Below are 24,925 nucleotides of genomic sequence, written 5' to 3' on the forward strand. Positions count from 1 at the left end.
AACTACTACATGCTACAAGGGGCCACAGCAATGGTTCCCTCAACCCACCCAGCAATATTGTTAACCTATCCAACTGTACTCTCAGCCCAGCAGAAGCAGCTATCCTATCTCGGGGCCTCTCCTTCTGCCCCTCCACCCCCACGAACATGATACAGTTCTGTGGTGACCTAGAATCCTATTTTTGACGTCTCCGACTCAAGGAATATTTCCAAAATACCTCTGAACAACATACTAATCCACAGAGGCCTCCCTACCAACGCTACAAAAAGAAGGATTCTAGGTGGACTCCTCCTGAAGGTCGAAACAGCAGACTGGACTTCTACATAGAGTGCTTCCGCCAACGTGCACGGGCTGAAATTGTGGAAAAGCAGCATCGCTTGCCGCATAACCTCAGCCGTGCGGAACACAATGCCATCCACAGCCTCAGAAACAACTCGGACATCATAATCAAAAAGGCTGACAAAGGAGGTGCTGTTGTCATCATGAATAGGTAGGAATATGAACAAGAGGCTGTTCGGCAGCTCTCCAACACCACTTTCTACAAGCCATTACCCTATGATCCCACTGAGAGTTACGAAGAGCAACTACAGCATTTGCTCAAGAACCTTCCTGAAAAAGCACACGATCAAATCCGCACAGACACACCCCTGGAACCCCGACCTGGGATATTCTATCTACTACCCAAGATCCATAAACCTGGAAATCTTGGGCGCCCCATCATCTCAGGCATTGGCACCCTGACAGCAGGATTGTCTGGCTATGTAGGCTCCCTCCTCAGGCCCTACACTACCAGCACTCCCAGCTACCTTTGAGACACCACTGACTTCCTGAGGAAACTTCAATCCATCGGCGATCTTTCTGATAACACCATCCTGGCCACTATGGATGTAGAAGCCCTCTACACCAACATTCCACACAAAGATGGACTACAAGCCGTCAAGAACACTATCCCCGATAATGTCACGGCTAACGTGGTGGCTGAACTTTGTGACTTTGTCCTTACCCATAACTATTTTACATTTGTGGACAACGTATACCTTCAAATCAGCGGCACTGCTATGGGTACCCGCATGGTCCCACAGTATGCCAACATTTTTATGGCTGATTTAGAACAACGCTTCCTCAGCTCTCGTCCCCTAAAGCCCCTACTCTACTTGCGCTATATTGATGACATCTTCATCGTCTGGACCCATGGAAAAGAAGTTCTTGAGGAATTCCACCATGATTTCAACAATTTCCATCCCACCATCAACCTCCGCCTGGTCCAGTCCACACAAGAGAGCCACTTCCTGGACACTACAGTGCTAATAAACAATGGTCACATAAACACCACCCTATACTGGAAACCTACTGACCGCTATTCCTACCTACATGCCTCCAGCTTTCACCCTGACCACACCACACGATCCATCGTCTACAGCCAAGCTCTGCGATACAGTCGCATTTGCTCCAACCCCTCAGACAGAGACAAACACCTACAAGATCTCTATCAAGTATTCTTACAACTACAATACCCACCTGCGGAAGTGAAGAAACAGATTGATAGAGCCAGAAGAGTTCCCAGAAGTCACCTACTACAGGACAGGTCTAACAAAGAAAATAACAGAACGCCACTAGCCATCCCCTTCAGCCCCCAACTAAAACCCCTCCAACGCATTATTAAGGATCTACAAGCTATCCTAAAGGATGACCCAACACTCTCACAAATCTTGGGAGACAGGACAGTCCTTGCCTACAGACAGCCCCGCAACCTGAAGCAAATACTCACCAACAACCACATACCACACAACAGAACCACTAACCCAGGAACCTATCCTTGCAACAAAGCCCGTTGCCAACTGTGCCCACATATCTATTCAGGGGACACCATCACAGGGCCTAATAACATCAGCCACACTATCAGAGGCTCGTTCACCTGCACATCCACCAATGTGATATATGCCATCATGTGCCAGCAATGCCCTTCTGCCATGTACATTGGTCAAACTGGACAGTCTCTACGTAAAAGAATAAATGGACACAAATCAGATGTCAAGAATTATAACATTCATAAACCAGTCGGAGAACACTTCAATCTCTCTGGTCACGCAATCACAGACATGAAGGTCGCTATCTTACAACAAAAAAACTTCAAATCCAGACTCCAGCGAGAAACTGCTGAATTGGAATTCATTTGCAAATTGGATACTATTAATTTAGGCTTAAATAGAGACTGGGAGTGGCTAAATCATTATGCAAGGTAGCCTATTTCCCCTTGTTTTTTCCTAACCTCCTCCTCTCCCCCCCCCCCCCCGAAGTTCTGGTTAAACTTGGATTTAAACTTGGGGAGTGGTCAGTTTGGATGAGCTATTGCCAGCAGGAGAGTGAGTGTGTGTGTGTGTGTGTGTGTGTGTTTGGGGGGGGGGGGTGAGAGAGCCTGGTTTTGTGCTGGAAATGGCCCACCTTGATTACCATGCACATTGTAGGGAGAGTGGTCACTTTGGATGAGCTATTACCAGCAGGAGAGTGAGTTTGGGGGGGGGGGGCGGAGGGTGAGAAAACCTGGATTTGTGCTGGAAATGGCCCAACTTGATGATCACTTTAGATAAGCTGTTACCAGCAGGACAGTGGGATGGGAGGAGGTATTGTTTCATGGTCTCTGTATGTATATAATGTCTTCTGCAGTTTCCACGGTATGCATCCGATGAAGTGAGCTGTAGCTCACGAAAGCTCATGCTCAAATAAATTGGTTAGTCTCTAAGATGCCACAAGTACTCCTTTTCTTTTTGCTACAGCTAACTGAAAGTCCCGGAGTGTGGTTTGTTGTAGGCCAAGTTTCTGCTCAGTAAAGCAGTTTTCTGTGGTGTAACTCCTGTGGTGTACACACTGCCAAACCACTTACTGCACAGAAAGTCCTCAGTTGCAATGTTGCAAAAAAAGCACCTCAGGGAGAGTTGTAAAGCTTACAGCACAGATGCTCCTGCGCTGGCCTGTCAGTGTAAACACATCAATTGCTTTCAGCGCTGTAATTAGCCTCCGGAAGTGTCCCATAATCCCTCAAGCAGCAGCTTTGCTTATTGTTTTGAACTCGGCTGCCCTGAAGGCATGTGCCTCTCCCCTTTCAAAGCTTCGTTTCTGACTGTCCTTGCTTGTTGTGCTGATCTGCTCCAGGACACAAAGCAAACCATTATTGTGGAATGCTTGTGCTGTTGAACACAGAGGCAGGCAGATTGTGTGTGTGTGTGTGTCTGTGAGTGAGAGAGAGAAATTGCTGTGCAGAGAGCTGGGGAGGGAGCAGGTGCTGATGTCGGGGTTTCCCCCTGCCTCAGGACTGGTTCCTTCATGCTGCTGTCTGAACTTAGGAGACAGACGCTCTCTGTCCCCCAGAACAGTCTCCTCCGACCCCAATACACACACACACTCCCTGTCACACATGCCCCACCCCACTTCAGTTGCAAAGGAGCTGGTAGTGTAGTAGGATGCCCATGGAACAATGGGATTTGGGAAACCAGCATCATGTGACACCTGCCCCATGAGACATTGCAAACCCTTCCCAAAAGCACCCTGCGGCTAGTTGCACAGTGGGATAGCTACCATAATACACTGCTGTCTTTGCTGTTGCAAAAGCTGCTAGTGTGGATGCACTCCACCGTCACAAGGAGCACAGTATGGACATGCAACAGCAGTTTAATTCCAGCTTTTTAATAAAAGTGGTACAACTTGTGGAGCAGAAACTCGCCAGTATAGACATACCCTTAGATTCACACCCTTGTTTGTCGTGCAGTAATTTGTTGTCTACAGAAGCCCCTATTTAGTGTAAATGATGAGCAAAAAGCCTTTGCTCTGGTCTGCACTAGAAAATTACCCGTATATACTTGTCCATAAACCAGATTTTTTTAGTAAAAAAGGGAAGCATCAGAGAAGGGGGTCGGCTTATGAATGGGTATAGAGAGTGGGAGAGGTGGGACACACCCCCTACCCCACCAACAGAGGGAGCAAGAAGAGGCAGGGCCTGAGTCTCTCCGCTTCTGGCCACGCTGCTCTTCCCCCACCAGCCTCCGAAGCAGCTGCAGCTCCGGGGCTGGCAGGCTGCAGCCACGCCACTTGACCCCGCCCACCAGAGCTGGCTGTGGCCGCACCCGCCCAGCCCATTGGAACATGCTTTGGCCGCGCCGCCCAGTCTGGGCTGCCGGAGCAGGCTGCAACCACACTGCCCAGCCTGCCAGAGCAGCTCCGGCCAGTCCAGAGAGATCCTCCCCAGATAAGGTGGGAAGGGATGGGATGGGGAGTGTGTGGGGGGTCCCGGGCTAAGAGTGTGGTAATGTGGGGGGTGGACACAGGGGTTACTCCCGTGACCCCCAGCTTCTCCCGCCCCCAAAAAAATTTCCCCATCAGTTGCTGTCCCGGCCGGTCAGGGTAAGCAGCTGGCGCGCCAGGACACTTTGTTTACTTAGGTTTACCTCCGTGCCTACGGATGCTCGAGGTAAACAAACCATCTCGGCCCGCCAGCGGCTTATCCTGATGGCCTGGGAGCCAAAGTTTGCCAGCCCCTGAATTATAGGGTTGGCTTATGAATGGGTCATAAAATTTTTCCATTTTTACTTATCAATCTTGGGGGGGTTGGCTTATAAATTAACCGGCTTATGATTGAGTATATATGGTAAGTCGATTTAACTACATTGGTCAGGAGTATGTGACCAAAGTGGCATCGTTACGCCAACCTAAGACCCTGTGTAGCCAGCGCTAGGTCGATGGAAAATTATTTAATCTGTTTAGCTACTGCCTCTCGGGAAGGTGGATTATCTACGCTGATGGGAAAATCCCTTCTGTTGACATAGGTAGTGCTTTAGAGCTAAGCACTACTGCGGCACAGCTGTGCTGCTTTCACATTTTTAAATGTAGACAGGCCCTTCAGAGGCTAAGGGCTTTGAGTCATATGGATCCTAAAACTCTTTTTGGTTGTATAATTTGATTTTTAGAATTATGAAAGGTTTGAGTACAAAATGTCACTAAACATTGAGACTTGTAATATGCAGTAAATGGGAATATTGAGGAGCATTTGAAGTTCAGATTAGCCTTTAAAAATAAACGGAAAAGATAAACATTTCTCGGATTTCTTATTCAAAGACATTTGTTCCAAACTGCAGAGGATCAAGGGAGAAGCTTCTGCTGAAGTTGGCATTAGTCACTTTTTAAAGTGGAATGAGACCTGTGATGAGTCTTCCAAAACATGCAACTTAATGTATGGTTCATTAGAAAACAGTTGTTGTACCATTGTTTTTGACAGACATCTTCATTTTTTCTTTTCACCCAGAAGCAATGACCATCAGCTGTTTCCCACTTCCTTACCATTCTCATTTAGCACAGTGTTCTTTTTTTCTATTGACTGCTTCTGATTCAATATTCTTTTTCTTGTCACAATCTTAAAGCTGGCACATAATGGGGGAACAATTGTTCTGTTCTTAATTATTCTCTCTTTCTCCAATATCGTAGATCTCCAGGAACAGGGACCTAGGGAACAAAGAGAGTAGCTGTGTTGGACTGCTTCTTTTGTCTTACCAAGGTGGTTTTTCCGACAGGAAGCTGCAATTTATTTGCTCTCATTAAAAATTCATCAGCATATCTGTTCTTTATATCTTAAAATACCACTTCTTAGAATCATACCTGATTTGTTTATACTTCTCACAACTGCTTGTAATAAGATACAGCAATTAAGGCTTTTATTAATTTGTCTACTTTTAATTCTGCAGCTGTGGATCGGTCAGTTTCATCAAGTCTTTCAGATGCAAGAGATGCCTTAGTGAATGCTGTGGTAGATTCATTGTCAGCATATATCTCAACTTCCTCAAACCTGCAGCAATCCACACTGATAGCACCAAATTCCCTCAGACTGTTTCCTTTATACGTTTTGGCTCTTCTCAAACAGGTACTTTATAATATAGTGTTGTTCATGCTGGACATCAAATATAAAGCAGTGTTTTGCTTTAAGGCAGGCTGTAAACATTGATTCATAGTCTAGTTTATTTCCCCTCCTGATGTAGACCCTTTTGTTAAATTATTATGAGCTATCCACTTTATTTTGAGGGAAAGTATCCTTGTACATAAATTCTTGAAGAGTTCATCTGCATGAAAAAGATTTAGTGAATGATATGTTATCAGTTCCTGACTAAAATTTTCAGTTCACCCTTTTCTGAAATACAGTACTTCATATCAGTTTTGTTTACATTTTCATTTCATAACAAAAACTAGAAAATCAATGTTATAACCATTAACATTTCTAAAATTTGGGATTGAATCAGTGTTGCTTGAAATTCTGGCTAGAAGCCATTTATTTCTTTTTTATCAATTTCCATTAAGTAGGTAAAGCAAATAAACTAAATACTCTCAAACATGTGTGACCAATACCTGATACATCTAAAGAGAAATGCGTAACATCAGATGTCACTCTCGAGTATGATTAAATGAAGAACTGAAGATGAAAGTTAAATACTATGCATTTGTTAGGGTTTCACTTGAAAGAAATGCTTAATAGAGGACTAGGTTTGCAAACACTTTAAAATGTTTACTTCTGTAAGTTTTTCATTTAAAAACAAAAGCAAAATCTCATTTAAAGGATGGAGGTAGAAAGAGCACTTTCCTCGGGCCCTGATCCCAACAACAGATCTTGGCTTAAGCTGAGAGACGTTCATATCTAAAGCTTGCATCATCTGTACAACGTTTTCCAAACAAAAGGTCTCTCTCTAAAATTAAATAGTAAAGTGGAATTTCTTCAAGTCAGAGACTCATAAGCTTTTATCTCCTTTGGGGCTCACAGATAGCCACAAGGTCAGGACCACCATAGGACAGTGATTAAGGCTACCCTGGAAGACTTAACAAATAAGAGCAACAAAATTGGACCTTTTAGCACTGTCAGTTCATATGAAAGAGACATAGATGACATTGCTTTAAAAGTAACAGCAGTTGGGGAGATTAACAGAAAAATATTTTATTTCTCATTTAGAAGCCCAGTGGGGTGCAGAAAGGACAGTGGAAATATTTGAGAAACATGACAGAACAAAGAATTAGAATACTTTAAATTCATGTTGGAGCAGAAAAGATACACATGCAATAGGGTTCCTCACTTTATTGTTGCAGAGACTTCTGATTGTTGAACATAGGCATTACCCTACTGGATCAGACCATTCCATTTAGTCCAATGTCCTGTCTCTAACAGTGGCCAACGCCAACTTCTTCAAAGAAAGTTGCAAGAAATTGTGCAGAAGACAGTTTATGGATTAACCTGTCCTCAAGGAAAGGCTTTCTAATCCTCATTAGGTAGAGGCTGGTTTGTGTCTAGAAATATGAGGATTTATGTCCCTTCCAAAACTCTTGGTTATTTTTTGATCTTTACTACTGTAAAATTGGATATAAACTTGTTATCCAAGTAAATATCTAATTCTTTTTTTTTGACTCCTACTAAGATCTTAGCCTAATTGATACGTTGTGGCAATAAGTTCCACAACCATAATAGTTGTCATGGATAAAGGTAAAGAAAATGATGGAAGCAACAAAATATTATAATATGCTAAATGGGAAAAAGTCTTCCTTTTGGTTGGCGTTGTCCTCTGCCTAGGTGGAGGAAAGATAGATTGGCTGTAAAATGCATCAGATTTGGCATTCAGGTTGAACTTGATTTTTCAAAAGGAAACATTGGAATTAAAATATTCTAAAGTATCCAATAAATCAAGTAAGTTTTTTGCCAACTACATATCTGTGAGCTTCAAAACAGGGTGTGGGTGTTTTTTTTTTGGTCCGTGCCAAACCAACATTTTACCTCTGATTTGTTTAAAAGCAATAGAGAAAGTGCCTGACGTCCGCATACTTTTTCACAGAAAGCGTTTAGAACCGGCACTAGCACACGCTTGGATGCTCGTATATATGCCATGTGCCAGATAAAGAGTCAGCCTCTCGTTCATCTGCTGAAAATGATACATCCCAACTTGTACAGGATAGACAGATTGACCAGTGAGGTACGGTATGAAACCATCTCTTATGGAATCCATTATTTAATTCTGAATAAAATTGAATATCTATTGAACCTACGGTAACGTTTCGCTAGCAGTTCCTTTAAAAGTTTTGGGTGGAATTTTAAATATTTACTTCTGCAGTTCTTGCCAGGGTAAAATACAATAGATAAAAATAACCTCCAAAGATTTGACTCAGTGACTGTGGGTACTCTGTCATCTTTTGTCAGTTTGTATAAAGAAGAGCAGATAATCTCCATTAGGCCTGTTACTAGAGGTTAAGTTCTTTTAGCCGTGTGGGAAGGATGAATAAAGTAGATACGCTGGGGAGTTTTAATTTGTATATACAGGTGGATGAAGTTATTTGGCTCATGATATTTGGAATGATAAATACTTGCCTGGTTTTCCGTTGTGTATGGATGAAGTGGGATGTTGGTATGTCTGCCTTAGTGGTTTGAGTGTGAGGTGGGTGGGATTCTTTTAAAACCACATGTACAAAAAGATTAAGGTTTTTTGATAACTGTTAAAATGTAGATGAGGTACGGTGATTGGAAGTAAAGGGGCTTTTAATTAATAGAATGGGCATTACTCTTGATCAAAGTTAACCATGTTTGCAAAACCATAAAGTCTGCATTTTAATAACTAATGCCACAATAAAAGTTTGTCATTTATGAATTTACATCTCTAACTCTAGTTTAAAAGTTTTATTTGTTTGGGAATATTCTATAAGTATTTTAAAAAGCATTACATAGTCTATTTACATAACTATTTTTATATGGTCATTGAATCTGACTAGTTCAGCTGACAGAGCTGGCAGATTTCTTGCAAGCTGTTTTGACCAGTGCTATCTCAAAGTTTGATTCATGATTTTAAGGAAGCAAAACTAAGCTAAGTTTACTTTACTCTGGTGTATGAATTAATGGGTGTTTCTGGCACATCACACTCCCAGTTAACTGTCTTACAGTTTCTTTAAGCAAGCCAATCAAAGTTTTTTGTTTTTGTTTTTGCTACTGACACTGAAACACCCGTAGTTAGCATATTTCTATGTTAAGCTGTAAGGGTTAACTTGCAGATGTAGAGCGCTGTGAGTCAACCCAGCCCTCGGAGAATGCAGTATTGAAAGCGCTGCAGTGTGTTCACACTGTCAGATTCAAGCACACTGGTGTGGCCACATTAGCAGCTCTTGCAATGGTCTCTGAGACTGGCCACAGAGAGGAGTGCATTGTGGTAGCTATCCCAGCATGCAAGTGGCTGCAACGTGCTTTTCAAATGGTTGGGGTGGAGTGTGACAGGGAGTGTGGTGTGTGTATATGGGGGGAGAGAGAGTGGGTTTGGGGGGGGGCTGAGAGCATGTCAGCATGCTGCCTTGTAAGTTCAGACAGCAGCAGACCCTCCTCCCCTCAGTCCATTTCTCTCTCTCTCTCTCACACACACTCCCACTCCCACTCACAGCAGCAACATTCCACTCTAATGGTTGCTTTGTCCCGGAGCAGATAAGCATGCCAGCTGTAAGAGACGGAGCTTTAAAAGGGCATATCCGCATTCCTACAGCAAAGGTCAAAACAATGACAAGAGTGGTCACTTGACTTAAGGGGATTATGGGACGTTTCCGGAGGCTGATGGCAGCCCAGTAATGCAACACCTTGTTCACACTGACACTGGGGGCATTTCAGCCGAGGCGCAGCAAGAGTTATGTTTTTCGTGGAGGTGGATTACCAGGAGCGCTCCAGCTGCAGAGTCCAGGCGTTCCAAGTGCCTTGCCAGTGTGGACGGGTCGTGAGTTAGGGTGCCTGGGGCTGCTTTAATGCACTCTAAATTGCAAGTGTAGCCAAGCCCTTAGTGTTAATGGAAACACATTGGCACATCTCATTGGGAAATCCAGTTCCTAGTGCCAAAGGATTTTAACCCCCTTGTCTCTTGCAGAACTATGTTATAAAAACAGTCTGGTATTTTTGTTGACTGGCAGAAGTTAATTTAAATATTTCATTCTGCATAGGGGTTAGCCAGGGTATTTCCTCAGTTCAAAATATTTTCTGAGTAGTTGCTTTGTTTTATTTTTTATTATTATTGTCCTAACAACATTTTTTAAAGGAAACCATGCAGAGTTAAGCTATATTAGAAACAGTTAAAAAGCGGGCCCTTTCAAAGCAATTAATCCCAGTTTTTCTTTGTGTGTTATAGTGATGATATGTTTTCATAATTTATGACATGTCACAGCTCCTACTTATGGGTCATTAAGAAAGCCATTTGAGCAGGGAAAAACTTAGGATTGTTTTGACCAACAACAGGACAGGCCTGTTATTTTGAGTATCAAGATAAATACAATGCACCTGGTCAACTTGTAAGTTGGAGGAAAAAAATCTTTCCTGATCTTTGCAGAGGATCAGCTTATGCTATAAGCATTACATTTTGTCCTCATGCCCACTGATGCATGCATATATGAAAACAGATTTGGCCCTGAAGCATCAGATTTCGTTTCCAAAATTTCCTTTTGAGCTTCATGGATCAGCTTTCTTGATGCTCACCATAATTGTGTACAGCGAAGTCTCTTCTAGTTTTTCTTCTTCCAGGCTATATCCTATAGTTCTCATTTTCTTTTTATGTACACATCCCACAAGACCACTAATGACTTGTATTGCTTTTCTGTGGACTTCTTAAATCAATGCTACTTTTTTAATATGATTATCATAATTCAGTCCAGATATGGGCATGTCATCCCTTAGTAAATTTCCAAATTCTTCTGTGCAGAAAGGTCCAATCATCCTTAAAATAGATCTTCAGCATTGGGGCAGACAGTCACTGGCAGGGTGGGGTGATCCAACCTTTGTAGGCCTAGCAATTTTATTCCACCTCAGTTGCAGATAGGCTTTTAAATTACCTCCTTGTTGTTTAAAGCAGAAACGGAAACAAAAAAATTGAAAATGCAGGACAGTTTAGTCAATTAGGCCCTTTCAGAACTGTGTAGCCAGGGCCAAAGATTTGTCTGAGGGCCTTGTTAGCTGTTTTAACCTATATTCCAGTCATGGTTATGACCAAAAGGGAATTTCTGCTATCTGGGGGTGGCAATGAAGTGCACTTCTGTAGAATTTTAGGTTGTTCTGCTCTAATAATGTTTCTGTAAGACAGGAGGATGGTGGCAGACAATGTGTAGCACTTTTGCCATGGCTATTTGTAACTTATTTTCATTAGATATCAGAGGTTAGGTTTCTTGGCTTATTTTTATGCTTCGAAGTTGCAGGATGAGAATTCACTTAATGTAATATGTATATTTGTAACACATAAATTATATTACCACTTAGATAATCATCCCTTGATTTATGTGGAAGAAAGATCACCTGGCATTAGGTCCTTCTAATGTGAATTACTAAAACTAAGATAAGGATAAATATGGCATTTTGTTGAATGAGACGCTCTGCAAGATGCAACTAGAAAACTAAACTTACAAGTCTCTCTTCTGTTTTCTCAAAAACTAGTTACGCTTAATGCTGCTGAATTATATGTCCTGTGTTATATAATAGGTCTTCTGTAACTCTCTATTACAGGGTACAATACATGTCAACGACAGGGTTGTTCCTCAACCTCCTCTTCAGAAGTTGTCTGCAGAGAAGCTGACAAGAGAGGGAGCTTTTCTTATGGATTGTGGATCAGTAAGCTGCCTGTTTCAGTAGCTTTTATCTGATATGAATAAGACAAATATTTCACTTCAGACTTTTAATTGCAGCTAACTCACAGTACCAATTCTCCTGTAGTGAATCAACACCTTAGTTATTCCAGGGTTCTAAATTAGTGTCTCAAATGAGAACCTTGAATGTCAGCATTGAATTTGCAAATGACTGAAATACCTAGTTTTGTGATAAAGAAATTTCTTAAACAAGCATGGATATTAATGTTTTATAGGTTAATTTTTCATGTTACTCTGCATGTATACCAAACAATGTTATTTTAAATTGTCCTTCCTGACACTTAAGGCTTTCTTTTTCAATTGTTTCCTTAATGATGATCGTTGTTTTGAACTGATTGCGTTGTGGTCCCAATCTAGTGAAGCACTTATGCTCATACGTGTGTCATTGAAAGCAGGGCTACAGACACAATTGAAGAAAATAGTTTTCTTCTAAAGTACCATAAGAATGTTTTCTTCCACAAAGTATATTTTAGTCTTGTTATCTGGAAATGAAGAAATTTGAACCCTGTATGTTTAAAGTGTTCAGCATGACTGGTGAAGTAGCATTTTCCTGCAGATGTCACAACTATTGACCTCTTTAATCTGATTAATTTGAGAATACTTCTTTAATTCAAAAAAGTTTTCAAAAAGTGTTTGTACTTACTGTAGTTTCTTAGATGCTATTTAATGATTTAACTGTAGATGGTGCCAGTTGATTGATAAGGCAACCATATGAAACATTGTCAGTAGGAGAACATTGATTGAAACTGCTCCTGTTGCTGCATATCAGCTCGTTTGAATTAGAAATGTATTCGGATAACTTTCGTTCCTTGGAAGAATTATCAGATTCTGTTTGAAGTTATCAGATTTTACATGAAACCTCACAAAACCATAAAAATATCATTCTAAACATTTTAGCCCCAAAACAAGTCAAAATCACTAAAACATTTTCATTTAATTTCTAAATCTAAACTCCAAAACAAATAAAACATGAAAACTCAATACTCTAAAATAGATGCAAGGCATTTTCTTTGCTAAAATTGATTTTGATCCTTTACAGATATTTTACATTTGGATTGGGAAAAGCTGTGATAACAGCTTCATAAAAGATGTGCTCGGATACCCTAACTATGCATCTGTACCACAGAAACTGGTAAGGGCTTTAATGAGCTATGGAATGTAATACATACATTGCAAGGTAATCTACATTCTCTCTTGTATTGGCTGTATCAAATTATGAAACTGAATTAGATTTATTTTATTACATTCATAATGCTAATAACCATTTGCCACCTTTATAGGCATGGAGAATCATAGACCGTTTTAAGTCTTCTAAATATATGTTTAAAGAATGTGGGGCACCATAAAATTGTTTGAATTGTAAAATTAGTTTAACTAAATCACTAAAAACAGAAATATCAAGGGATTCACATAGGCAGGTTAAAATAATCATGAGATTCTGACTCAGCTGTCAAAAATGAAGGAATCCAGAATTAATATTAGAACTCTTCCATTCATAATTTACCCTCTTGAGGTGGTGGTGGTTGGAGAGTTGATGTTTTGTGAACTCCGTATAGTCCACAGGATCTACCGTACAACAGATAATGAATCAAGGGTTGAGTTTAAGCTTTACTTACTTACTTACTTACTCAGTTTTCCTAGCTTTGGTCAATTTTAACAAGGTCGTCAATCGTTAAGTCACTGGGACTTGACACTCCCTGAGATGCTTTTGAAAATCTCCCCCTAAGTGTGTTTGATTCAGACAGCACTAAGATTTTATTTCCAAAGGGTCAGAGAACAGATGTTTGTTTTGAGAATAGAGGGACCTTATTAAAATACTGTATTGTACACAAAATTCTGAACAGAATTGTGTTTGGGTTAGATACTGTAGAAAACACACACAGGAAAACAGGTTCTGCCCTAAAGATTACAATATTAAGGACAAAAACCAGATGTCGGGGGGATGATGAGAAGTCAAGCGTACAGCAGAGTGGTCACAGTGAAAACTAGCACAAAAACAATAACGTTAGTTCTAAGTTTTTAAAATCTATTTTGCATGTGTAATCTAGTCCTAACTATCCCTCTACTCGGCCATAATTAGTTGGCAATTGTAGGTGACACCATAGAAGGGGGTTTTAAGGATGGATTTGAATGAAGAAAGGGTAGTAGTATCTTAATAGAGGAAGATAAATGGTGCAAGGATAGCTTTATTATTTTCAGTGCAAAAGCAAAGGGGTCATGAATTTGTGATAGGGAATGACTGGCCATTACAGAAATGTAAGTGAAACTTTTTAAAATATAATATTATATATATATATTATATATATAATAATGCATTTCAGGGGATGGGGGGGAAGGGAAGGTAAAATGTGAATATAGTTAGGACAGAATTAATCTACGTACTGTGTTTTTAATAGGTCTGTTTCCTAAAATGTCTTTTACTTCAAATATAGTGATTAATTTTATTTAAGGAGGAAAAATTATGAAATCCTTGCATTTAGGCTTATCAAAGAGAAAATGCATATGTAATACAATTCATAGTAAATGATTTTGTAGGATGAGATTGGAATGTTTCCCTTGTGGATCATGTCATGACTCACATCCATCTTGTCCCAAACCATTTTTAACTCTTATTCATGTACCTATTTTACTAATTGATTTCTTATATATACACACACCCGGTCAGTACCCAGAAACATAATGTATAAAAAATGGCTGTTTAATTTGTCAGTCATCCACGGTTGGGGAGCTTCCCAGGGGATTTATTTTTAAAGTAATTGTTCCAGCTTACCATTGATTTATTTCAGCATGATTCTTTTAATTTGTTAGGTTATATTTCCTTGCATTATAAAACTTTATTTTTCTAATTACATTCTTCAACCAGACACAGCTTCCAGAGTTAGATACGCTTTCTTCAGACAGAGCCCGATCTTTTATATCCTGGCTTAGAGACAGTAGACCTTTAAGCCCAGTTCTTCAAGTAATAAAGTAAGTATTTTTACAGTTAAACTTTCTGTAATCTCATCTTTTATACATCTCTGGGGAACAGAATTATATTCCATAATAGCAGCTCTCAAATCCTGCTCCTGAGAGATACTGAGTGCCCTCAACTTCTAATTGAAATAAGTGGGAAGCAAGGCACTCAACATACCACAGGAAATGCTGAGCACCTCACTAGATCAGACCCAGTGGTATCAAAGACATCTTAATTGCAGAGATTGCATTACTAAATATTTAAATTCATTTAATTTTAGAGTGCCAAGTCAAAGTTCAGACATCAATACATTTTACTATTATGAAAATACTAAACAATATGTGCTCCATGATAAATTAAAATAACTGAATCAATTTCCAGTCTCATTTTATATTAAGGCTCCATTTATAAATGGTTTATAGAGTTATTAATGGATGTTTTAATACTTTGTTAATCGGTTGTTATAGATTTAGTCAGACAGGTCAATAAGTAGCTTATAACCATGGTTTATAACAATCTCAAACACCTTTGTATGCCTACCACCATCTATATAACTAACGTGCTACTAATTTCTATAACATGCTTACAATATTTAATAATTTATTAATCCTTTATAAACCATTTATAAAATGGAACCTTAATATAAAATGTGAACTGTATTCTTCATCAGAGTACTATACATACTATTGAATTACTTTACTGAAGTTCTTGTTCTTTTCAAGCTATTGCCTACTTGAAAAACTAAGACTTCATAAAATGCTTATACTTGTATCCGGTCAGTAGATTTTTCATCTCTGACAATGATTGATACACCACGTCTGACAGGTTTTTAAGAGAAATTACATTGAATGTTGGCTGCTCGCTGTTGTCCATGAAGCGAAGAAGAGGCTCAAGTAAATTAGAGTGGCACTGTTGGCTGAACTATCCTGTAGGAAAGGGTGTAACAGCATTTCCTTTGACTTCTTACTTTTCAGATGTTGTTGGTTAACCGAGAATGAAATATCTGTATCTTGGGTAAACATTTTACACCTTTAAAAATTGAATACATCAAAAACTGTTTAAAGAAATGATTATCAGTAATTTCAGTTGATTTCTCTAGAGATTATCTTTGTCACCCAAATTAATAAAAGACAAGAAATTCAAAGTTAGGGCTGAAATTCCATATTTAATTCTTAGCCTAGCTGCTGCTCTTTGCATTACAGTAGCATCCTAAGGCCTTAATAAGGACTGGGGCATAATTACAGTAGGTGCTGTACAAATGATGGAGACACCCTGCGCCCCAGTGAATTTGCAGTCTAAGGCCCTGATTCCGCAAAAAATTTTGCATAGCTTTTAGCTTGCAGTAGCTTCAAGGATGCTGTTGATATGCTTAACGTTAAACCCATTTGAAAGTGTTTTCTGGATTGGGGCTTTATTGCCTCTTTCACTCTCCTTTCTCTGTTCCACCTGTAGGAAAAAAAATTGATTATATGTCAGCAGACGCTATAATCTTGAAAATTTTATAAAAAGTTTAAAAGTTAACCAGATCAAAGTCCATTGCTGTCAACAGAATCATGGCACCTGCTGCCACAAAAATCCTTTTTTCCTAACTGTTTCTTATTGAGTCTGTTTTGTTTTTTAAGGCTAAAGATTTTTAATGTTTTTTTTCCTCTCGGATTCTAGAGCTCCTGTTTTTATAACAGGAAAGAAGGTTGGTTTGTTACTGTGGAAAACTGATATTATTAGCAGAGTTGTCCAGAAAATGAAAATCACTTACTGTGGAAAAAATTCATGTTTTTTAAATGTTTTTGTCCAGGACTTTACAAAGTCAAAACATAACACTTTCAAGATAAAAAAAATTTTGGTCAGCAACCCGGAAAATTTGAGCACAGGCAAAAAGTGAAATTGACCAGGGCCTTCCAGCCTGACTGCTCAAGAGGCAGAGAGCTGAACTACTCAGGGTATGTCTACAGAGCAAAGAAAAACCTGCAGTTGGCCCCTGCCGGCCAACCCAGGCTCTCAGGGCTCGGGCTGTGGGGCTGTTTCATTGCTGTGTAGACTTCCGGGTTGGGAGCTCTGAGACCCTTCCACCTCGCAGGGTCCTAGAGCCTGGGCTACACCTGAGTCAGCTGACATGAACCAGCTGTGGGTGTCTAGTTGCTGTGTAGACATACCCTCAATTACCCCCAAACTCTGGCAGCCAGAGAGGGGGAGAGCCTGACCACTCAGCGTCCTCTTCCCCCATCCCTCCTCTTTCTCTAGAGGAAGAGAGTGGGGGTGGTCAGTCTGTCTTGCCCAGGGTGGTGAGAAGGCTGAGTGATCTGATTCTCTGCCTCCTGAGGTGGAAGGAAGGTGGAGAGTCAGGGTGCTCAGCCTTGGCAGCCTTCCAGCAGGGCAGCCAGGAACTGTCCCTTTGGCAAAACTGAAATTTCCTTACAAAATGCGAAAAGGGCATTTTTCATCAGAAAATCATTCAATGGAAAATTCCCTATTAGCTCTACTTAATGGCATTTTTTTGCTGAATCCTAGATCTCCAAGAGCAGTATGCAGTGTATGGACTTCCTGCTTATACTTGTCTTTACAATAGTTTTGCTTAGTGCTTTGACTAATATATTTTCTTCTGTTGCAGAGATGAGTCTCCTGCCAAAAGCGATTTTTTCCAGCACTTAGTTGAAGACCGGACAGAGGCAGCATTCTCTTATTATGAATTCTTACTTCATATTCAACAGCAGATTTGTAAGTGAAAGTGGAAGAAAGAAGAAAATTCCCAACTTTGGATATAAACGTTAGCTGTGAGAGAAGCACATAGCAACAGGCATTTGCTCTTCACAATATACAGTGCAAAGCACCGTATCAGCTTTGCAGCTAAAGGAAAAATACACACTTCCAGTGGAATTTTACGGATTTGCTTCAGCCTGAAAATGATAGGAGTAATGATGCTCTTTCACTAGTACATTTTTAACTGGTTTAGACACGTTTCCAGTAGTGCAGCAGTATGGTGCTCTGTTTATTGCAAGCTGTTGAATGTATGTAGCTATGTGGGATGATATTTCTTAATGATATGTAAAATGAGATAAAACCTTTTTTCTTACATTTATTGTGATAACCTTTCTGGAGTCAGACTCTTGCAGAGGTGCCAAGGGCAGTGCTATATGGTGTTTGTTTATATTACTTTTTAAAAGGAATGATTCATAGTCACTAAAAGACTTCAACATTTTCCCTGTGAAGACTATAGAGTTTCAATACAGTACATGAATTGTAGAAATAAAATATATAATGTACATAAGTGTTACATTTGTAAAGAAAATGTAAAAATGTAACTACACAATGAATTGCTCAGTGTGCAGCAGTGTTGCATATTCAATAATAGATCATTTTGCCCAGTTAAAATGAGGTTGACTGATAATACATATTAAGAAATCTGAATCACATAGGAAAAACCCAACTTTGTAATCCTGTTAATTCTTTTACATGGATTTATTTATGATCAGCTTACTAATTAAAAATATTTTGCTTGATCATGTGTTTTTATATTTATGCAACTGATAATCATTTAGAAACTGAACTCTCATACTGAATCTAAAATTCACTTTTCAAGAGAATGTTTACCACTTTATTTCACAGATTTCTAGAAGGGGGGGAGAGAATATTTCATCGTTTTGAAATGAGCAATAGGTGTATCAATAAGGGTTAGCGTTGGGTCCTTTCACATATCTGGGTTGTGAAAAAGCATAACGTTCTAACATTTTGTAATCTGCAGCAATCCTGGCCCAGGTTTCTGCAACTTGGATTTGTGGTACTCAAAATAAGCATGATTAATCGTTGAATGGGATCCTGTGACAGGATGAAAAATAAGGGATATAAAATACTGTGATGAAAAATAACGGATATAAAAATGTTTTAATAGAAGAGATGAAGGGAAAGTAATATTTTATTTGAAAAGTTGATAAATCTCAAAGAAGCTTATTTCAAAGTGTAATCACCTTCCTACTGCCTTCTTTCTGCTAATAAATCTAACTAACTGGCTGGGTTTGTGAACACAGATTAAGCTCCGAAGTTAAAATTTGGTATTGGTGGTCAGGTGAAGGGGGAGGAACTGTGTTTGGCCATCTGCTGCAATTGCTGATTTAGACTTGGTCAGTCATATGACCCGATCTGAACTTTTGTCACTTGTTTGCTTTAATTAAATTTATGTGTTCAGGTAGTTGAACTAAGAAGCGCTAAATAATTAAATGGTAATAATGCTAGCACATTTTCTTTTAAAACAGTCCAGAAAAACATTTTTTAAAAAGCATTCAAGAAGTTGAATATTAACAACCCTACACCCTGGAAAGATGGACTCAAATTGTATCTGTACCTACTATACAGTATTCTGTAGAAACATGTAATAACTAGTTATTGCAACTGTATTATGATGAATTAAATCCTGAAAGCGTGTTATCTTGAGTGTTTGCACCACATCAGTTTTGGAGATGCACAAATTTAAATTTGTGTATCCTTTCCCTAATTAAATATACTCAAGTATACCAAGGATAGCACACAAGTAAATCTTTGTTGTTCATCTTTATAGTCAATTACTAAGGGCTTGTACATACTACCACTTATGTGGGTACAACTTTTGTCACGCAGGGGCATGAACAAGCCACCCCCCTGACTGAAGTACGTTACAGCAACCTAAGCGCTGGTGGGGACAGCGTTGTGTAATGCTCCCACTGACATAGCTACACCTCTCGAGGAGGTGGTTTTATTGTGCTGACGGGAGAGCTCTCTCCCATCAGCACAGAACATCTTCACCAACTGCATAGGTGCAGCTGCATTGCTGTAGCACTTCTAGTGTAGACTAAACCTAAATGTCTGCAGAAATACAGGCTAGTGTCCCTAAATCAGGACAACAGGATGCACGTAACTACATATATTTTGTTCTATTTACACTCCGCATTTTGAATTAAGGGTAAAAGCTACTGAAGAATAAGACAGGTGAAAAGGTGTCAGAAGGGGATGTTAGCATAATCTTAACAGTTCTCCAGAATATACAGATTTGTAAACTTGACATTGAATATCCAGGAACATTCAAAACAATGATTATGGTGACATAGTCTGTAAAACTGCTACTTAAAGCTTTATTCTTCTATGTTTTTTGTATATAAAAGTTGTTATGAAAAATACATATGAGAACTATTTGATTTATTTAGTAAAAGCAATTTACAGTATAGAAAAGCTGGTAGTTTTTGGCTCTTTTTATGTGATGCTAGTTTAATATCCGATGTCTCTTTTCCAACCACCATAAAGGAATTACCAGTAGGTGCAAGCCATAAGATATGTGCTTCCACCAAGAAGTGTGTGCAACCACCCTGAAGAAGCATGAAGACCCTCTCATCAGTAGCATTCTAAGGTGGGGGATATGCTTTTATGATGAATAACTTAAAAAATTAACAAAGGTTTTTGGCCATATTAAATCTGCATACGAAGCAAGGATCTTTGTTTAAAAAAAAAAAAAAAAAAGTGTGCCTTAGAAACAAAAATAGAAGACATCCAGCCTCCTAGCCATTGAAAGTAGCTGACTCCAGAAACACTGAGATTGCTGAAAGATAGTATAAACTGGATGGTTCAAGGCACTAGTATTAAGATGACTTCTTAATCTGTTTGAATTCAGACAAGATGCATAGTAATGGAAGCTGTCAGGTGGCTGTTGTGGTAGTTTGGTCCAATGGTCCATCTAGCCCAGTATCCTGTCTTCTGACCATGGTTTGTGCCAGAGGGAGTGAACAGAACAGGGCAATTTGAGTGATCCATCCCCTGTCCTCCTGTCCCAGCTTTTAGTAGTCGGAGGTTTAGGGACACCCAGAGCATGGCGTTTTGTCGCTGACCATCTTGGCTAATAGCCTTTGATGGGCTACGCTTCCATGAATTTGCCTAATTTTTTTTAAATCCTGTTATACTTTTTGCCTTCACAACACCTTCTGGCGAAGAGTTCCGCAGGTTGACTGTGCATTGTGTGAAGAAGTACTTCCTTATGTTTTAAACTTGCTGCCTATTAATTTCATTGGGTGACCCCTGCTTCATGTGCTATGTGAAGGGGTAAATAACACTTACTTTTGCCACACGATTCATGATTTATAGACCTTTATCACATACCCCATCAGCCATCTCTTTTCCAAGCTGAGCAGTCCAAGTCTTTTTAATCTCTCCTCGGATGGGAGCTGTTCCATATCCCTAATCATTTTTGTTGCCCTTCTCTGTGCTTTTTCCAATTCTACTATATCTTTTTTGAGATGGACAAGGTGGGTGAGATAATATCTTCTATTTGAACCAACTTCTGTTGGGGAGGGAGACAAGCTTTCGAGCTACAAAGAGCTCTTCAAGTCTGGGAAAGGTACTCCCAGCATCACAGCAAAATGGAAAGTCGAACAGTTTGTTTAGCATAAGTAGCACATATTATTAAGGGACTATTCAAGATAGAGTAGCCCGTTAACATTTCTGTAATCAAAGGACAAAGGAGTTAGTCCGTTACAGATTGTTGCAATAAGCTATAAATCCAGTGTCTCTGTTCGATCCACAATTTGTAGTGGCTAGCGGAGTAATGATTTTAAGCTCCCAGGCTCGTCTTTAGAAAGTGTTGTGCAGGTTTCCTTTAAGAATGAGGATGGATAGGTCAGCTATTAGTAAGGTGTCCAGAACTGCACACAGAATTCAAGATGTGGGCGTACAATAGATTTATATAGTGGCATATTTTCTGTTAACTCTTTTGTAAAGGTTCCTAACATTGTTAGCTTTTTTTGACTGCTGCTGCACATTGAGTGAGTGTTTTTAGAGAACTATCCACAGTGGCTCCAAGATTTTTCTTGAGTGCTGGCAGCTAATTTAGTCCCCATCATATTGTATGTATAGTTGGGATTGTTTTCCAATGTGCATTACTCTTTGCATTTATCAACACTGAATTTCATCTGCCATTTTGTTGCCCAGTCACCCAGTTTTGTGAGATCCCTTTGTGACTCTTCACAGTCTGCTTTGAACTTAACTATCTTGTGTAATTTTGTATCATCTGCATATTTTGCCACCTCACTGTTTACTCCTTTTTCCTGATCATTTATGAATATGTTGAACAGTCCTGGTCCCAGTACAGGTCCTGTGGGCACCCAGCTATTTGCTTTTCTCCATTGTGAAAACTGACCGTTAATTCCTATCTTGCTCCAGGAGCTCGCAGCCTCGCTGCCCAGAGCATTGCGCCGACGGCACAGTGAACTGACGCTGCAGGGAAGGGGCTAGCCTCCCAGGCCAGGAGCTCAGGGGCCGTGCAGGAGGGTTCTGCGGGCCATAGTTTGGCCACCTCTGCCCTACATGTTGTGGCTGAAACCCAGTTAAAATAGGGCCTCTGTCTGAATGGAGACATTCTTTGGGGTACTAAGGTACTGCAAAGAGATTAATTCAAATTGTGAGGTTGCTGCATTCAGAAGACTGTCAAGAATATAGTTCTGCCAAATCATTTAGGGTTGGAGTTTAAATTTTAGGATGAAAGTGACCTGTCTTTCAGCTGCAAAGCAGTACAGAGATACAAATACTTCTGTGTAGTGGACTGTGTATTTTGTCTTTTGAGAGCATTTTAAGTATTTTATTACAAGATTGTTCCTCAGACTTCTTGTCAACTGTTGGAAGTGGCCCACCTTGATTATCACTACAAAAGTTCTATCCCTTCTCTCCCCCCCACCCCCGCTGGTAATAGCTCACCTTAAGTGATCACTCTGGTTACAGTGTGTATGGTAACACCCATTGTTTCATGTTCTCTGTGTATATAAATCTCCCCACTGTATTTTCCACCGAATGCATCCAATGAAGTGAGCTGTAGCTCACGAAAGCTTATGCTCAAATTTGTTAGTCTCTAAGGTGCCACAAGTAATCCTCTTCTTTTATTCAGAAATGCTTTTCTATGAAGGAGAAAAACATCCACCTTTCCAGATGAAGGGAGTCATAGACTTGAATAGAGGGACAATGTGTATTGAAGCTGGTGTTTGGGACTCTGAAGGAGAAACAAAGTGGTATAATGAGGGTGATTCCTTACTACCAGTTTGAAATACATTGTGTTTCTGTGCTGGATGGAACTAGTGTCTTTCGGCTGAGGAATGAATAACAGCGATGTCTTCATTTAGTAAGGGGGTGTCTTCATGGTCACTGGCAAAGCAGTAATAAAAGGGGGTTGAGTTAGCAGGAATATAGTGAATGTAGGTCTTTACTATCAAGGTTATGGCAAACAACCACAGAAATACAAAATATAAGATCTGCTAATATACAGTAACTCCATCCAGTATAAATAATTGCTCTTTTTTGGCAACTGAATACTAATGTATTTGGAGGTGGAGTAAAAATGTTGCTTTGCAGCAAAGGGAGATGGGAAAGAATTCAGGTTTAATTGCCAATAACTTTTCTGAAGCAGAGGCCTCTTGCTGCAGCCGCTCCATTGTAGTCCAGGAAGGAAAGTTCATATTTATCAATCAAACTTTGGCCTGATAGCAAAAGAACCATGATCCACTAAGGGAATATGTGTGCATAGCCTGCAAGAATGAATCATTGTTGATAGTGGTAGGACATTCATTATATGGTATGTCTGTTTCAACAAAATTATAAAGCAAGTGTCTATTGTAGTTCCATTTTCTCCATTCCTTTGTCTACTATGTGCTCAGTTAACTGAAATTTTCTTATTCTAGAATAAAAATGACTGTTTGAGGGCAGTGGCAAAAACAAAGACTTCTGTTTTTTTTTTTTTTTTTTTGTAAAAACTGAAAAGAAAGGAAGGGCAGATTATCTCAAGTTCCGGTTTCTCCCTAAAGTGTTCGCCTAAGTTGCACTTCATTAATGATGCATCAAGTTTGAGTGCATCCAGGCTTATCTCACCACACACACCTGCTTTTCCCTAGTTCTGTAATGCCCTTTAGTTCTGCTATTAGAATAGCTACATTGTACTTATAGTACACAAGGCACTCACCTTCTGATAATACAGTAGCTCCACAAAGCATTGAGACATATTGGAATATATTTTAATGTTGCTGTAAATATTAAAACAATCTTTTTGTTGTATGCTTGCTGTTGACTGGCCAGAGTATAATAGAAACGGAGGCTACACATACTCTTTTTTTGTGATATATTTTCTGGGTATTCCTTTCATTTACACATTGTTTTAAGTGTATTTTGAAGCTGAAGTATTTTTAAAATACAGATTTGAATTCAATATTGCCTCCTTCCTCCAAAATGTAACTAATCCATGCACAAACAGCTGAGAAAATAGAGAGACATTTACTCTTGCAGGAGGATAGCACAACCATAATGTAATTATATGGTTGAAGTAAAGGAAACTAAAGTGAAGATGGAAAAGAGTGGGATGGGATAGGCAAAACAAAGGTAAAATGTAGGTGGGAGAGAGAAGGAATTTTCAAAATTTTTGACTTTAAGTATTTTTAAAAAAATCATTGCTTTTATTAGATGTGTCCAAGAAAAGTCTCTTATAAGAAGTGCATTTTAGAGGGCCATGTCTATTCAGGTACAGTAATTCGTGATATATTTCCAGTGTCTATGGTATCTTCTTAGCAATAAACCTGAGGATTTTAAATCTCCCTTTGAGCTGTGTGTGGGAGAGGCTCAATACACAAGCTAATATTTCCATGTTTACCTTTAAAAATGTGGTGTTTAAGCAAATATAGTTTCCCAATATGCTTTCACCTGAGCACAATCCCAAAACGTGCATACGTTCCTGTAGATTTCAAGCACTGCCAGGAACAATTTTGTGTCCAGAATTTTAAAATGTTAATTGAAGGTTGGCGTCCAGTTTTTCCAGTTGAAGAACAGATAACACTGCAAACTGTTTCCTTTATAGCATAGTAGGTGGTATCTTATTCTTGCTCATAACAATATTGTATTATGAGGAGTTGTGTCAAGGTCTGATTATCAGGCTTCCCAGGTAAGATACTAAATGTGTTTTGGAAGGGTTATTTTTAAATCCAATTTGACATTGGATTCTTTGAGATGTTAGAAATGAGCTCACTAATCCTAGCAAACAGCTTTAATTGCAGCTGGTCCTCTCTTCTGCATCCAGATTGTTTTTATTTTGCAGCTGCAGAAAAAACAAAAATTGTTACAAGCATAAATCAAATGTTTAGTATCCTTTGCTGTTCCAATAGTTCTAGAACATTTTTCACTATTTTTCTTTTCGTAATTTCAGATGTTCACATGTAAACTTTTATGTGGATCATTTTTGTGAAGCTTATTCCAAATTTTCAGAGTATGATATAGTACTGGATTTTGTGGAGCTGATGATTCTCAAACTGGTGTAGATACATCGAT

General features: G+C 39.4%; 1 protein-coding gene across 4 annotated transcripts in view; it reads left to right on the forward strand.

Moving 5' to 3' along the window:
* The window catches only part of SEC24B (SEC24 homolog B, COPII coat complex component), an 84,111-nt gene extending 64,403 nt beyond the window's left edge, over nucleotides 1–19,708 (forward strand). For all 4 annotated transcript variants that reach the window (XM_084626060.1, XM_084626061.1, XM_084626063.1 and 1 more), the window contains 6 exons: nucleotides 5,730–5,905; nucleotides 7,851–7,988; nucleotides 11,525–11,629; nucleotides 12,704–12,796; nucleotides 14,528–14,631; nucleotides 17,226–19,708. In XM_084626060.1, coding sequence (XP_084482186.1) covers nucleotides 5,730–5,905; nucleotides 7,851–7,988; nucleotides 11,525–11,629; nucleotides 12,704–12,796; nucleotides 14,528–14,631; nucleotides 17,226–17,340 — 731 coding nt within the window. In that variant the 3' untranslated portion in view covers nucleotides 17,341–19,708. The remainder of the gene's footprint in view (nucleotides 1–5,729; nucleotides 5,906–7,850; nucleotides 7,989–11,524; nucleotides 11,630–12,703; nucleotides 12,797–14,527; nucleotides 14,632–17,225) is intronic.
* The last annotated feature ends 5,217 nt before the right edge of the window (nucleotides 19,709–24,925 follow it).

This window comes from Lepidochelys olivacea (assembly GCF_965140295.1).
Source record: "Lepidochelys olivacea isolate rLepOli2 genome assembly, chromosome: 4".
In the NCBI taxonomy this organism is placed as follows: Eukaryota; Metazoa; Chordata; order Testudines; family Cheloniidae; genus Lepidochelys; species Lepidochelys olivacea.